General features: G+C 52.0%; 1 protein-coding gene across 2 annotated transcripts in view; it reads left to right on the forward strand.

Annotated features, from left to right (window-relative positions):
- Positions 1-14654, forward strand: part of Vav1 (vav guanine nucleotide exchange factor 1) — a 60345-nt gene that overhangs the window by 25501 nt on the left and 20190 nt on the right. For both annotated transcript variants that reach the window (XM_004632804.2, XM_023717086.1), the window contains exons 2-19: positions 5984-6100; positions 6518-6576; positions 6654-6722; positions 6913-7021; positions 7111-7206; positions 8067-8135; positions 8265-8368; positions 10537-10636; positions 11292-11387; positions 11593-11661; positions 11777-11863; positions 11960-12045; positions 12425-12560; positions 13217-13326; positions 13949-14050; positions 14234-14331; positions 14412-14434; positions 14593-14638. In XM_004632804.2, coding sequence (XP_004632861.1) covers positions 5984-6100; positions 6518-6576; positions 6654-6722; positions 6913-7021; positions 7111-7206; positions 8067-8135; positions 8265-8368; positions 10537-10636; positions 11292-11387; positions 11593-11661; positions 11777-11863; positions 11960-12045; positions 12425-12560; positions 13217-13326; positions 13949-14050; positions 14234-14331; positions 14412-14434; positions 14593-14638 — 1576 coding nt within the window. The remainder of the gene's footprint in view (positions 1-5983; positions 6101-6517; positions 6577-6653; positions 6723-6912; positions 7022-7110; positions 7207-8066; positions 8136-8264; positions 8369-10536; positions 10637-11291; positions 11388-11592; positions 11662-11776; positions 11864-11959; positions 12046-12424; positions 12561-13216; positions 13327-13948; positions 14051-14233; positions 14332-14411; positions 14435-14592; positions 14639-14654) is intronic.

A 14654-nucleotide genomic window follows, 5' to 3' on the forward strand; every position in this document is an offset into this window, starting at 1 on the left:
ACCGTGGTCCTTGTACTTGCCTAAGCTTTATTAAGCAGGCACTTCAGCCCACTGAGCTATCCCACCATAGACGATTTGGGGAGCAGTGAAATGCTTTTTATAATGATACAGAGGTGGAGGTATGTCTCCATGTGTGTTCAAATCCTTAGAATGTGTGATCCCCCAGAGTGAACCCTAAAGTGGTCCCCCAAACTCAGGGTGATCATTGTGTGTTGGCCGCTGACTGTACTGTGTGTGTGTGTGTGTGTGTGTGTGTGTGTGTGTTGGGCAGGGCTGGACAGGTGAGGCAGGAGAGGCTCTGGGGACTCTCAGCCTGCCTGATCAGTTTTGCTGTGAACATGGGCTGGTTCTGAAATAAAATTCTTTTAAAAGTAAGAGAGAAGAATAAGGGGTGGAAGAGTGACTGTGCTGTGCTGTGTGTGCCCAAGGGCTCCCAGGGCATCCCCTGTCCTCTCCAGCCTGCTAGGGTCTGGCATGCCCTCAAGGCTGTGAGGGTCTTCCCCGGGAGTTTGCCAAGGTCTGAGACTCAACTGACCCTCTACTTGCTTTGATAAATAAAGTTTTAGGCCTGGCCAGATAGCTCAGTAGATTAAAGTGCCTGCTTAGGCAGACACAGGGGCTGGAAGTTCGATCCCTGGAATGCTGTGCCAGCCCCACCCCCTGGGGCACGCTGAGATGGGGATTGAGACTGGGCATGGTGGTGTGTGCCTGTAATCCCAATGCTTGGGAGTGCTGTAAACAGGAGGATCACTATGAGTCCAGTCCACATAGTGAGACTCTGTACTAAATATATTCAAAAAAGAAAAGAAAAAGTTTTGTTGGAGCATAGCCATGGCTGCTTATATAATATGATTTGTGTTATACTGCAAAATGTGAAGGGGACAAGGGTGCTAGTAACAATGGTGAGAGTGACTATGTTAACTTTGAGTCACTGTGACAAATACTTGGCTCAAACAATTTTTTGTGGGGCTGGCTCAGCCTGCCCGGAGTGTGGGGTTGACGTGGCATGCAGTGCCAGGGATCGAACCTGGATCCCCTGCGCCTGCCTAAGCAGATGCTTTAGACTGCTGAGCTATCTTCATAGCCCGTTGTGTCGCATGTTATTCCGAGACTTAATTGTGTAACACAGCCATTTATTATGCTCAGGGATTATTTAGGGTGGGAATTAAGAAATGGCTTCACTGGGAACTTCCCCCTTGGGGTGTCTCCAGGGGCTGTAGCAGGAGGGGACTGGGGCCACTGTCCTCTACAAGCCTCAGTGGAGCTAGAGGACCTACTTCCCGGCTGGGTAACCACAGGGCACTGCACTTCCTCGGCATGTGGTCCTGATCCAGTGGTCTCACAGTATGGTGGCTGATGAGTAATGCAAGAGGCCAAAGAGGAAATCTAACCCTTCTATTGTCTCCTCCTGAAGAGCCACTCATTGTTACCTCCATCATGATCTTTTAGTGCTACAGGGCCAGTGCGGGTTCGGTGTGGGAGGGGTTATAAAAGGGCATCAGATCTTCTGCACGCAAATGGTGAGGCCTGGTCCACTGAGACCGGACCACAGGGTCATTGTGGAGCCTGGCTATTCTCACCTCCTGTTTCAGTGACTGTAGATCTATGAAGAGTCTTGGTGTCTGAGACGACAAGTACTCCCCCTTGGTTTTCTTATAGTGGAATTGTGTTTCTCCTCCTAACACTGGCTGTTTGTGACCCCATGCGTTTCCACATAAGTATTACAATTAGTGTAACAAGTTCATTGAGAAATCATGTGGGGGCTTCAGTGGAAACTGCCTGAGAACCAGGTGTGGTGGTGCACACTTGTAGTCCCAGCACTCAGGAGGCTAGGCAGGAGGATCGCCATGAGTTCAAGGCCAGCCTGGGCTACATGGTGACTTCAAGGCCAGTCTAAGTACATAGCAAGATCTTGTATGAAAGAAGAAAGAAAGAAAGAAAGAAAGAAAGAAAGAAAGAAAGAAAGAAAGAAAGAAAAAGAAAGAAAGAAAGAAAGAAAGAAAGAAAGAAAGAAAGAAAGAAAGAAATTACATTAAATCTGTGGCTTAATTTTGAAAGAGTTGTAAAATTTCAAGCACTGAGTCTTTCTAGATTAAAAATCGATATTCTACTTTATTTTAAGTTTACTTTTGTATCTTTCAATAAAAGGTACAATCCTTTCCAATGAGAGATTTGTACTTGTATTTACTACCTTTGTTAGGTGGTCTTAGCTTTTTGTTTTTGGCATGTTCTGTATCTTTAGGAGATGGCAGATGGTATTTTCTTTTCTTAGTGGTACAAAAGCTTGAAAACAAGGTCTTTGCACTGGGTTCTATCCCCATACCCTTTCTAATCTTTCATTTTGAGGTAGGGCCTCCCTAGGTCACTAAGTTGCCCAGGATAGCCTTGAACTTGTGATACTCCTGCCTAAGCCTCTCAGAGTTTTGGGACTACAGGTGTGTGCCACTTGGCCCAGCTAAATAATATTCTTCTGGGGCCAGGGAGATGGCTCGGTAGAATAAGCGCTTCCCTGGGAAGTGCAAGGGCTGAGTTCAATCCCCGGTTCTGCCCAAATAAATAAATAAATAAATAAATAAATAAAATAATAATATTCTTCTAAAATCAAGGCCTGATTTCCTTTCGGTTAATGGTGAAATCAGGGCCAGCAACTGCACAGTTTGTGCAATCCACTTCTGTCAACACACCAAGTCGTTCTATCATTTGTGGCCTCTTGAGATAATCTCTGCCCCTGAGGCAACCACTGGATTGATTTCTACCACCACAGGTTAGTTTTGCTTCCTCACTGAAAATGTTGCCACTGCTATCTTTTAAAGAAACAATACATCAAAAAAAAAAAAAAAAATTGGGGGGCTGAGCTATGCAGCTCAGACTCACGGTGATCCTCCTGTTTTCAGCCTCCCAGGGCGCGCTGAGATGGCGAGATTGAGACTGGGCATGGTGGTGCATGCTGCAATCCCAGCTCTTGGGAGGCTGTGAACAGGCGGATCACTACAAGTCAGATCTAGTAGTGAGACCCTGAACACCCTGTAGACCCTTCTCTAAAGATACAAAAAAAAAAAGAAAGAAAGAAAGAAGGAAAGAAAAGAAAAGAAACAAAGAAAGTAACTGAGACATCAGACATGACAATAATCCAGAAAATACAGTCTGCAGACGGAAGCGTGCGAAGTGCTCACAAGTGTGTGCCCTCGTCGGCAGAGTCAACCGAGCGTGGATCAAAAATATTCAAATGAAATTGCCTCAGTGCTGAACGGACTTCTTTCCTTGCCCGGATCCCCTGAAAACCAGCTGCCCAAGCTGTTTCCAGAGCACAGACATCCTAATAGGTAGTAAAAGTCATCTCGCCATGATTTTAATGTACACAGGAGACCTGCGTGTGGCAGTGCGCAACTTCAATCTCAGCAACAACAATAACAGCAACAACAACAACAAACAAAGACAATAACAAATTAAGTGCGGCCTGGAAACTGAACTGCACCCCAGTACTGAGCTACTTGGGATAGGCATCCGCAAAACACCAATAGCATAGCAGCAGGTTCTGGGGCTGGAGGTTAGCAAGGGCAGAGACCTCAGAGCTAATACAGGTTAGGTTCCACATGCAACAAAAAGAAATACTGCAATAAAGCCAGTCACACGACTTTTTGTGATGCTCGGTGCGTATAAACTTACATTATGTAGCAGGCACAATCATGTGCGGGTGGAGGGATTTGCATTTTTTGCCGAGGGCGGAGGTTGCAGGAGCTCAAGGTGGCTGTGGCAGTTTCTTAAAATAAAGCCACAAAGAAGTTTCCCTCCTCATTTGACTCTTCCTTTTGCGACAGAGCCCTCTGGAGCATGTGATACTGTGTGCAGGCTTTTTACCCGTGATAAATCTCAAAATCTCCAAAATGTTCCTGCTTTATCAATTAAAGAAAGGGCACAGAGAGAGAGAGAGAGAGAGAGAGAGAGAGAGAGAGAGAGAGAGAGAGAGAGAGAGAGATGGGAGAAGGGCTGGTCAGTGGAGCAGTCTGAACATTTATTCTATTTGCCATCTTGTATGGACATGGCTAGGGGCTTCCAAACAATTGTGAATAATGGGATCAAAGGTCACCAATCAACCTGGGCGTAGTGGCACACGCCTGCCATCACCCCAGCACTGCGGGAGGGAGACTGAGGCAGAAGGATTACAAGTTTGAGCCCAGCCTTGGAAACTTAGGGACTTAGTATACCCTGTCTCAAAAAAAGTAAAGAATCAAAAAGGCTGAGGATATAGTTCAGTGCAAAGACCCTGGGATCAATCTTTAGTAATTACAAAATTGAGTTTCAAAAAATAAAATAAATACAGTGGTCAGAGGAGATCACTCAGGAAAGGGACTCCTTGAACAAAGACGTGGAAAAGGCATCAAAGGTTCCTGTGGACACTGACTGGGGTGGATTTGCTTCCTTGGGTCCCCAAAAATCCTTGGGACAGTGTGTGAGCCGTCCATCAGCACCATAACCAAGTAGCAGAGAGGATCAACCATAGGAGGAAAGGTTTTGTTTGGCTCACGCTTCCTCAGGTTGCAGTCAGTGGTCTGTCGTCTCCATTGCTTTGAGGCCCGTGGCAGGGCAGACACCACGCTGGGAGCGGGTGGTGCAGGAGGACTGCTCACCTTGTGGTGACCAGGAAGTGGAGAGGAAGGGAAGGAGGTCAGGACCCCAGCAGCTCCTGCAAGGGCACAGCCCCAGGGCCCTTCCACCGGGTCCCAGCTCCTAAAGGTCCTCCAGGTCCAATTGCCCCACAGGCTGGTGACCAAGTTTTTAAAGTATAGGCTTCGGGTGACATTCGAGATCAAAACCATAGCAGCCATGGAAATTCATTTTATTTTAATTTTTCATAATAAGTGCTCTGTCTCTCCCTCTTGTGTCCCCTCATCCCTCTGTCCCCTGCCTCTGCTGTAGCCACAACACACAGAGCTGTGTCCTGTTTCAGGAACTTTGCAAGCTCTGTGCACCTTAAGTCCCTGGAAAAGCCAAGGCTGCCTGGGGAGGCTGGTGGATAAATTCTTTCGAATCAGAGGAAACTCAGCTGAACTCATAAGGACCCCAGAGGAGCTGATCTTGGGCAAGTGCAAGGAAGGCAAAGCTTTTTTAAAATTAGAGGAGGAGATAGCTCAGTGGGCTAAGTGCCTGCCTGGCAAGCACAAGGACCCGGGTTCAATCCCCAGTACCATGTGCTGTGCCAGCCCCAGAACCCCAGGGGTGCTATGTTGGCCACCAAAACCAAGTGTGGGGGCACACGCCCATAATCCCAGCACTGGAGAGGCTGAGACAGGAGGACCGCTACGAGTCAGAGCTACATAGCTAGACCCTGTACCAAATTAATTGATTAATTAATTAAAAATCAAAGCCAGGGACCCAAAGGCTAGCACAGTACCTGTGCCTGGCTGCCGTATTAACTAAAGACTTTGGTTGTGAGTCACAGTTACCTGATGCAACTAGCTTAAGTGAAAAAATAAAAAAGAAACGGGTTGGCTCATGATGTAGAAGAGCTTGGGGTGATCCAGTATGTGACCTTTTGTATTTGGCCTTTTTTCACCTAGCGGACTGTTCTGAAGGTTACCTTGTGGCCTGCTGTCTGTGTTTCTTTCCTTCTCATGGCTGAGTAATATTCTATTGTATGGATATACCACATTTGTTCATTTCCTAGCGGTTAATTTTAGGTTTTCTAAATTGTGCTGCAGTCAGAGCAAAACCTGAGCCAAGACTTCAGACACAGCTCAGGGTAGAGCACTTGCCTAGCCTGTTCGAGGCCCTGCCTTCCTTCCCTACTACCACAAAGCAGATTTGAAGGGTTAGATCCGCCTTCAGGCAGGGCTTGCTCTCTCTGAGAAAAGAGCGTGGTTTTGCTTGAGGGAACCCGAGCTTTCACTCTCCCTGCTCTGTGGCAGCCCCTCAGCCGGGCTGCCTTGAGGTCTGTTTCTCCCCTACCCTTCATGCCCACCCCCAATTTCCTTCTCCCCTACAGTTCCTTTGTCTCAAGAACATCCGAACCTTCCTATCCACCTGCTGTGAGAAGTTTGGCCTCAAACGCAGCGACCTCTTTGAGGCTTTCGACCTCTTCGATGTGCAGGATTTTGGAAAGGTGAGCTGAGCCCCTAAATCTCAAAGGCAGGGTTTCCATTTATTTCACCACCATCTGTCGGGCTGTACAGGACCAGCAGATGAGCCAAACCGGACCACCTACAAAGTGCAAACTACACTGGCTGGGGACTTGTGGGACCGGGTTGCAGTTAGTCCTGCTCCAGGGCTGGCTGTGTGACTTTGGGTACATAGCTGTGCCTCTGGCTGTAAGGACTGAACAGGATGATGGGACCCGGATGAGACTCAGTTGGGGGATGGGAAGTTAGAGAGAACTCCCGGCTGGCCTTCCAAGAAGCCAAGGTCTACCTCATGGGTGGGGTTAAGGTTATACTGTGGCGTGGGGGCTTGGGGTCCAGGGCTGCGGGGTAGCCTGAGGGTGGGGAAGGGGCTTGCTGAGCAGCTATGTTCTTTGTTACAGGTCATCTACACGCTGTCTGCTCTGTCCTGGACCCCAATTGCCCAGAACAAGGGGATCATGTGAGTGACCCTACCCCACCCAGGCCAACCCCTAATCATGTGGTCCCTGGCCTGATTCACACCACCCTCCCCCAAAGGCCATTCCCCACGGAGGAGGACGGTGTGAATGACGAGGACATCTACAGCGGCCTGTCAGACCAGATCGAGTGAGCGTGCGGTCCAGGGCCAGGGGGTGGGGGGATATGGGATGTGGGGTGTGCCGGTGGCAGAGGCGGTGGGGGAAGGGAGCTTTGAAGGACACAGCCTGCTCTTGGGGTCTAGGGGTCCCCAGCCTTGATCTGGAAGGGTCTGAGGGGCTGGGGGCTCCCTGGGCCTTCCTGACTCTGTGTGCTACAGCGACACGGTGGAGGAGGACGAGGACCTGTACGACTGTGTGGAGAACGAGGAGGCGGAGGGCGATGAGATCTATGAGGACCTCATGCGCTTGGAGCCCGCGCCCATGCCGGTGAGGGTGCGGCCGGGGCGGGGCCCGCAGGACCCACGGAGGGCGGCGTGCGATGGGCCCCCTCACGCCTGCCTGTGCTCCCGTCACAGCCCAAGATGACTGAGTACGACAAGCGATGCTGCTGCCTGCGCGAGATCCAGCAGACGGAGGACAAGTACACCGACACGCTGGGCTCCATCCAGCAGGTGCGGCTTGGCCTGTGTTTACTTGGAGACGCCGTCTCCCTATGTAGCCCACGCTGGCCTCGAGCTTGCGGTCCTCCTGCCTCAGCCTCCCGAGGAGCCGGGATCGCAGGTGTGCACCACCATGCCTGCCTTTCTCGAAGGCCTTTTAAAACCAGTTTTCTGGAAATTTAACCCAAGTATATATAATTCATGCCCTTCAAGTGTACAGTTCAGTGTTTCTCATGTTTTCAGGGCTGGACAACCAAGACCCCGACTTTTAGAGCGCTTTTATTTCCGTGGAATAGATCTCAGGCCCCTGACTGATGGCCCTCGATCTTCCATCCCCTCCTCACCCCCTGGCTCCCACAAATCCAAGCGCCATCTCTGGCCCCGCCTGTCCCCATTGCTTTCCACCTGCTGCATGTCCTTCGGAGCGCGCTGCTGTCCAGGTTCACTTGTGCTGTTCCTGATTCCTTTTCATCCAGACCCGCCCTTAAGGCAGCCTGAGCCAGCCAAAAAAAATAAATAAATAAAATAAAAAATAAATAAATAAAAGCTTCTCATGGCCGAATAATATCCCAGTGCATGGATGGACCAGATTTTGTTTCTCCACCGTTACTGACGGACGTTTGAGTTGCTTCCACCTTGGGGACTATGATGAATAATTCTGCTGTGAACATTTGGAGACACGTTTTTGTGTGTGGATGTTCTCCATCTTTTTTTTTCTCTGCCTGCCTGCCTGTGTGTCCGTCTGTCCGTGTCTCTTTCTCTCTCTCTCTCTCTCTCTCTCTCTCTCTCTCTCTCTCTCTGTCTTTCCCTCTCAGGGGCTAATGGGGGAGGAGGTCTCACTTCTCTCATCCCCTTCTCTCCCCTCCGCACAGCACTTTATGAAGCCCCTACAACGATTTCTGAAGCCCCAGGACATTGAGATCATCTTCATCAACATCGAGGTGGGCCTGCCTTCCAGTCCTCTGGGGCCTGCGTGAGGGTGGAGTGGGCGCTGCCCCAGGGAGTGGGGGATGGGAACGCGCGGTGACCCTCCCTGCCTGGGCCCCTGGGCCTGCCCCACCTCCCGTTAGGACCTGCTGCGCGTCCACACCCACTTCCTGAAGGAGATGAAGGAAGCGCTCACACCCGCAGGAGCGCCCACCCTGTATCAGGTCTTCATCAAATACAAGGAGAGGTGAGGCTCAGCCGGAGGGACCAAGCCCTGGGTCGCTGACCTTCCTGTGCTACGCCTTTGGGAGGTGTCACCCTTAGAGATCACCAGAACGGGCACCACGTGTTCTGAGCTCATGTTCAGGGGCTTCGATTCCCCTCTCTGCTCTGTCGGCCTGGGAAGCCTCTTGGCCTCTCTGTGTGTCTTCTTCCTTGTCTCTAAAGCAGGGTTTGTGGTGAGAGTTAAATCAAGGGATGCGTAAGGTGCTCAGCACAGGGGACGGCACACAGTAGGTGCTCAATAAGTGCTTGTTAGCAAGTGAGCAATGGGCAGAGCCTGTGTGTCAATTTCTGTCTTAGGGGCCCTTTTGGAGGTGTGATAAAAAAAAATGGTGTGTGTTTAGATAAAAAAGATTTAGCCCCAGGCGTGGTAGTGTGTGCCTATAATCCCAGCATGCAGGAGGCCGAGGCAGGAGGATCACCATGAGTTTGAGGTCACCTGGGCTACACAGTGAGTTCAAGACCATCAGCAACCAATAGGTCACAGATGAAATGAAGCAAGAAATTAAACAATATCTACAATTCAACGAAAATTCAAGCACAACTTATCGTAATTTATGGGATGCAATGAAAGCAGTTCTTAGAAGGAAATTTGTAGCTATGAACACACAGATTAGGAAAACAGAACGGGAACAAATAAATACCCAAATGCTGCAACTCAAATATCTAGAAAAGGAAGAGCAAACCAAACCCAGAGCCCAAAGATGGGAGGAAATTATAACAATTTAAGCAGAAATTAATACAACTGATAGGAAGAAAACAATTCAAAGAATTAACGAATCAAAAACCTGGTTCTCTGAAAGATTAAATAAAATTGATAAGCCCTTAGCTAACTTCATCAAAAAGAGGAAAGAAAAAATTCAAATACAAACAATAAGGAATGAAAAGGGTGAAATTAGCACAGACCCAGTGGAAATTCAGAAGATTATCAATAGCTGCTTCGAGAACCTTTACTCTCACAGAATAGAAGACACAGACGAAATGGACAGATTCCTAGAAAGGTACAAATTACCAAAACTAAATCAAGAATATATAAGAACTTTCAGTAACCCAATAACAGTCAATGAAATACAAAATGTAATAAAAAAACAACCTACTGACAAAAGTCCAAGTCTTGATGAATTCACAGATGAATTCTACAAGAAATTTACAGAAGATATAATCCTTGTACTCCTCAAACTCTTCAAGGAAAAGTGAGTTCAAGACCAGACTGAGCTATATTCAGTGCACATTGCCATTAATCTCCTTCTAAATCTTGGTCCTCACTAACACACACCTGTCCCATCGTTCTTGACACTTTCTGCAGCAGTTCTGGCTGTCCTCTCTTCTGTCTGGAGATGTACGATCCTGGCTGCCTCAGTGCCCTTATTGAGTTCAAAATTACCTCCCAGGGGGCCGGTGAGAGAGCTCAGAGGACTAAAGCACCTGCTTAGGCAAGCGCAGGGACCGAGGTTCGATCCCCTCCACAGCATGCTGTGCCAGCCCCACCCCCAGGGCAGACTGAGCCAGCCACAGAGTCCGGGCGTGGTGGGGCACGCCTCTAATCTCAGCACTGTGGAGACCTAGACGTGAGGATCACTAGAGTCCCAGCTGCATAGCAAGACCCTGTGCCAAATACATAAATAGATAAATAATTTTTAACAATACTTTTTAAAAAAGACCTCCCATGGTCACTGGCTTCGGGGAGAAGGTGGCAGTCTCATGGTGCCACATCTGGTGAATAAGGCAGATGAAGAGGCACTGTGACGTGTTTAGGAGCTGCCTTCCTGTTGGACAGAACTGAGCAAACGCTTCATGAAGACACTTAGAGATCCGAAAGTAGAAAGAATGATGCAATAAGCATATTCAGAGTGAAGGAGAAGATGCTGGGGGGAGGGTCTGTGACAATGATTCTTTGTCACACATTTAAAAAATTTGAACGTTCACTGTGTTCTTCCATCACCCCTTGTATGTGTCACCTCAACAAACGTTATGAGCCTGTGGTGCAAGTGCTATTGTTCAGCCCATTTTACAGATGAGGAGACTGAAGTTCAGGGTCATTTACCTGGGGTGAGCAAGGCCAGGACTGATGCTGAGGCCTGCCTGACCTTGGCGCCAGCTACCCTCACCTGGTGACCTGGTCTCCTCCCGCAGGTTCCTCATCTATGGCCGCTACTGCAGCCAGGTGGAGTCAGCCAGCAAACACCTGGACCAGGTGGCCACTGCCAGAGAGGATGTGCAGATGAAGCTGGAGGTGGGGGTCTGGCTGCCCTTTGGGGGGCATCCTTCTCTTTCCCAGATTCTGGGGGCTACAGGAAGCAGATAGAGTTGGATGGAGAAGCCTCTAGTCTCTGCTGCAGCCTAACTGCAGATCTGCTAAGGCTCGGTGGGGAGAGAAGTGGGAACATGTGACGTCCTAACTTGAACCAAACCTGAGCCCAGACGGAATCCCAGGCTTGGGCCGAGCCTGAACACGGCTGCATCCCACATCTGCACTGAGCTCCACCCTCATCCTTAGCCCCTGGCCCTGGCTGAGCCCTGATCCTGGGCTGAGCCCTGATTTTGAGCTGAACCCCAGCTTGGATCCTGGTGTCTACTGAAAACACAGACAGGTTAGGGATGGTGAAGACAGGGACCTGCCAGACCCGCCCCCCATGCAGCCCCACTGCCTGGGCAGCAGGGCAGGACTCCACCCCTGACAGCACCGGCAGACCCTTCAGTGGATTCTCGGCTGCCTCTCCCCTGCAGCTCTTCCCTTGTTCATTTCTCCCGGGATACTTTGGGCTCCAGATAACGCACACAGCCTGCTCAGTGATGGACAGCAGGAACAGCCACTGTTTATGTAGCTCTGTCTCCACCTCCCCTCCGCTCTGCCCCCCATGGTGACCCCTTGGTCCTCTGGTCCCCAGGAATGTTCTCAGCGAGCCAACAACGGCAGGTTCACCTTGCGGGATCTGCTGATGGTCCCCATGCAGAGAGTGCTCAAGTACCACCTTCTCCTTCAGGTGCGGGTGCAGGCGGGTCCCTTTGTCTGGTTACAGGAGCAGGGCTGGGCTGGCTTTGGAGGGTTGGGCTCCAAGACCCTCGGGATGGGTCTTTGGGATTAGGTCCCAATCTCCAGGGAGGGCGGGGTGAGGAGGGTCTGTTTGGAAGCCCACAGAGGAGGGGAACAGCCCGGGGCAGCGGGCATCTGACTCCCTGCCTACCCAGGAGCTGGTGAAGCACACGCAGGACACCATGGAGAAGGAGAACCTGCGGCTGGCCCTGGATGCCATGAGGGTGAGTGGGTGGTGCACCTATGCCATGGCCTCGTCTTTGAGCCTCCCGGGCCAGGTAGGGAACTGGGCCAGGGTTGTGTCTAGGTGAGCCTTGCTCACTCCTGCCCTGTCCCCAGGACCTGGCACAGTGTGTAAACGAGATCAAGAGGGACAATGAGACTCTGCGGCAGATCACCAACTTCCAACTCTCCATCGAGAACCTGGTGAGGGCTAGAGGGCAGGCAGGACTGCAGTCGCGCAGAGAGATGTCTGGTCTTCTTGTTGGCCCCTTATCAGATCCTTCTCTGCCTGCTGCCTAGGACCGGTCGCTGGCCAATTACGGCCGGCCCAAGATTGATGGGGAGCTCAAGATCACCTCGGTAGAAAGGCGGTCCAAGATGGACAGGTGGGCGGAGTCCACTCAGAAGGGAGTGAAGCCTGGGAGGGGCGGGGCCACAGCACTAAATATGCAAATGGGTGGAGCCAACATCCCTCTCTATGGATTCTGGGTGGTGATAGACTTCTGATAGATCAGTGGGCAGAGTCATTATGGATTTGGGTGGGGATGGAGGTGGGACTTGATTTCTGATAGAAAAAGTGTCTAGGGTCGCCTGAACCAGGGAATGGAACCCAGATCCGGGGGTGACCAGGCCAGTATGGGTCATGTGGGTGAAGTCAGCAGCAACAGGTGGGCACCACCAAGTTGGCCAAAGAGTGAAGGGTAGGCACCTGCACAGGCAGGAGGGTGGGCCCGCGAGCCGACAGAGCGCCTGCCCGACTCCCAGGTATGCTTTCCTGCTGGACAAGGCGCTGCTCATCTGTAAGCGCCGGGGTGACTCCTACGACCTCAAGGACTTTGTGAACCTGCACAACTTCCAGGTTCACGACGAATTCTCCTCAGGAGAGCGCGACACCAAGAAGGTGGGGTTCTGAAGGCAGGGTGGGGTGCCGGGGCCAGGGGACGGGCAGGACTCTCCGCCTGGGCTCCGAAGGTCCAAGTGTGAGTGGATGTGTGTTTGTGAGAGCCCGTTCACCGACGGGCCTTGGGTGGAGCGCCTACTCTGTCCTGGTCGTTCTTTTAAGCACTAGGACTAAAAATGAAAACAAAAACATTGATCCCAGGCCTGCCCTGCTCACATTCTTGTAGACAGAAAGAGAAAGGCAGAAAATAACACAAAAGCCTCCACCCAGGAGTGGGGGGTGGGGGGCTTCTGACCTACATCTGTCCTCTCCTCTGTGGGTGACATCAGGGCTGGGACCCCTCTCTAGGGCTTTTTTCTTTCTTGTGTGGCCTTTCCCACGCCCTTTATCCCTCCTCCTGAAGTTCTTCCTGTTTCTCAGGTGCTGCAGTCCCCTGCCCTGCCCTGCCCTTCCCGTCTGTCTGTCTGTCTCTGTCTCTCTCCCTCCCTCCCTCTCCTCCTTCCTCCCTCCTTGTGTGCAGAGAGTTGAACCCAGGCCCTTTGCCCTCCACTACACGTGTGCCCAACTCTTTCTCTCCCACGGGAGCGGGGTTGGCGCGCGTGCGCCCCACCTCTGCAGGCGCGGGAGCTTCAAGTCCGGCCTCTGCTTCCCCACAGTGGAGCCACATGTTTCTCCTGATGGACGACCATGGTGCCCAGGGCTACGAGCTGTTCTTCAAGACACGCGAGCTGAAGAAGAAGTGGATGGAGCAGTTTGAGATGGCCATGTGCGTCGCTTCCCTTGCGCTCGCTGTGCTCAGAGCACCCGGGCCGGCGGGGAGGGGGCAGAGCCCGGGAGGGCACAGGGTGCTCTAGCGCAAGTGCTCCGCGGCCCTCCGGTGGCGCCTGAGTTTCCACTTGTGGAGAAGCGGGAGCCGCAGTGCTGCTGCTGCGCGAGCTTCACGCGCCTGTTCAGCCCCAGCCTGAGAGTTCCCTTCCCCTCCCTTTTTTCCCTCCTGGCTCCTCTGTCTCTTCTGTTCCTCCTCGTTTCCTTTCACTCTCCTCCACTTTCCCCTTTTCCATCTCCCACCTCCATCATTTCCTCCTTCACCTTCTCGTCTTTTATGGCGGGGGGAGACCTACCGGGAATCAAACTCAGGACCTCAGACTTGCTCTCCACCGCGGAGCTACAATCTCGGCCCCAGCATCTCATCTGGCTCCACCTCTTCCTTCCTCTATTGAAATAAAATTCCTGGGGGGAAGGACAACTCCATAACATTCTCTTCTGTGGCCTTTAAAACACCCCTAGCGTCGCGTAGGCGTCCCCTCTTATCTCTGATCCACCCTAGGGAATACTACACAGCCATGCAAAGGAGCGTCGTGCTGACCTCCCGCTTCCCTTCTCTCCAGTTCCAACATCTACCCAGAGAACGCCACCGCCAACGGGCACGACTTCCAGATGTTTTCCTTCGAGGAGACCACGTCCTGCAAGGCTTGCCAGATGCTTCTCAGGTGCGTCTCGGGAGGCACAGCCGGGTACTGGGGGTGAGCGGCCCCTGCTCCAGAGGGCACCTGCCGCTGATGCCCGAGTACCTGAAGGTCCGGCCTTGACCCTTGCTCTCCCGCGAGAACTCGGGGCTTGGCAGAACGGCGGGGGTGCGGTGCAACCTCGGACTGTCGTCTCTCCTGTCCCAGAGGGACTTTCTACCAGGGCTATCGCTGTCACCGGTGCCGGGCCCCTGCGCACAAGGAGTGTCTGGGGAGGGTCCCCACGTGCGGTCGACACGGGCAAGGTACTGGGGAGCTCGGGGCAGGCGGGCTGGCGCCCCCGGAGTCCTTTCCCACCCTAACAGTATCCTTTTCCCTTGCCTAGATTTTTCAGGGACCATGAAGAAGGTACGAACCACCCCCCACCCCACCCGGCCCATCCACGCCACTTTCTGCCCTTGGGAATCACAGGGGCCCTACTGGGGACCCCGGAAACCCCGGCACGGGGCCGAGGGGCCCGCCGAGTGGACGGACACCCACGCCCACTTTCCTCCCTCTCCTCGCAGGACAAGCCTCACCGCAGGGCTCAGGAGAAAAAGCGCAACGAGATGGGTGAGCCGCGGGCGCG

Source organism: Octodon degus, unplaced genomic scaffold, assembly GCF_000260255.1.
Source record: "Octodon degus isolate 3935 unplaced genomic scaffold, OctDeg1.0 scaffold00050, whole genome shotgun sequence".
Classification (NCBI taxonomy): domain Eukaryota; kingdom Metazoa; phylum Chordata; class Mammalia; order Rodentia; family Octodontidae; genus Octodon; species Octodon degus.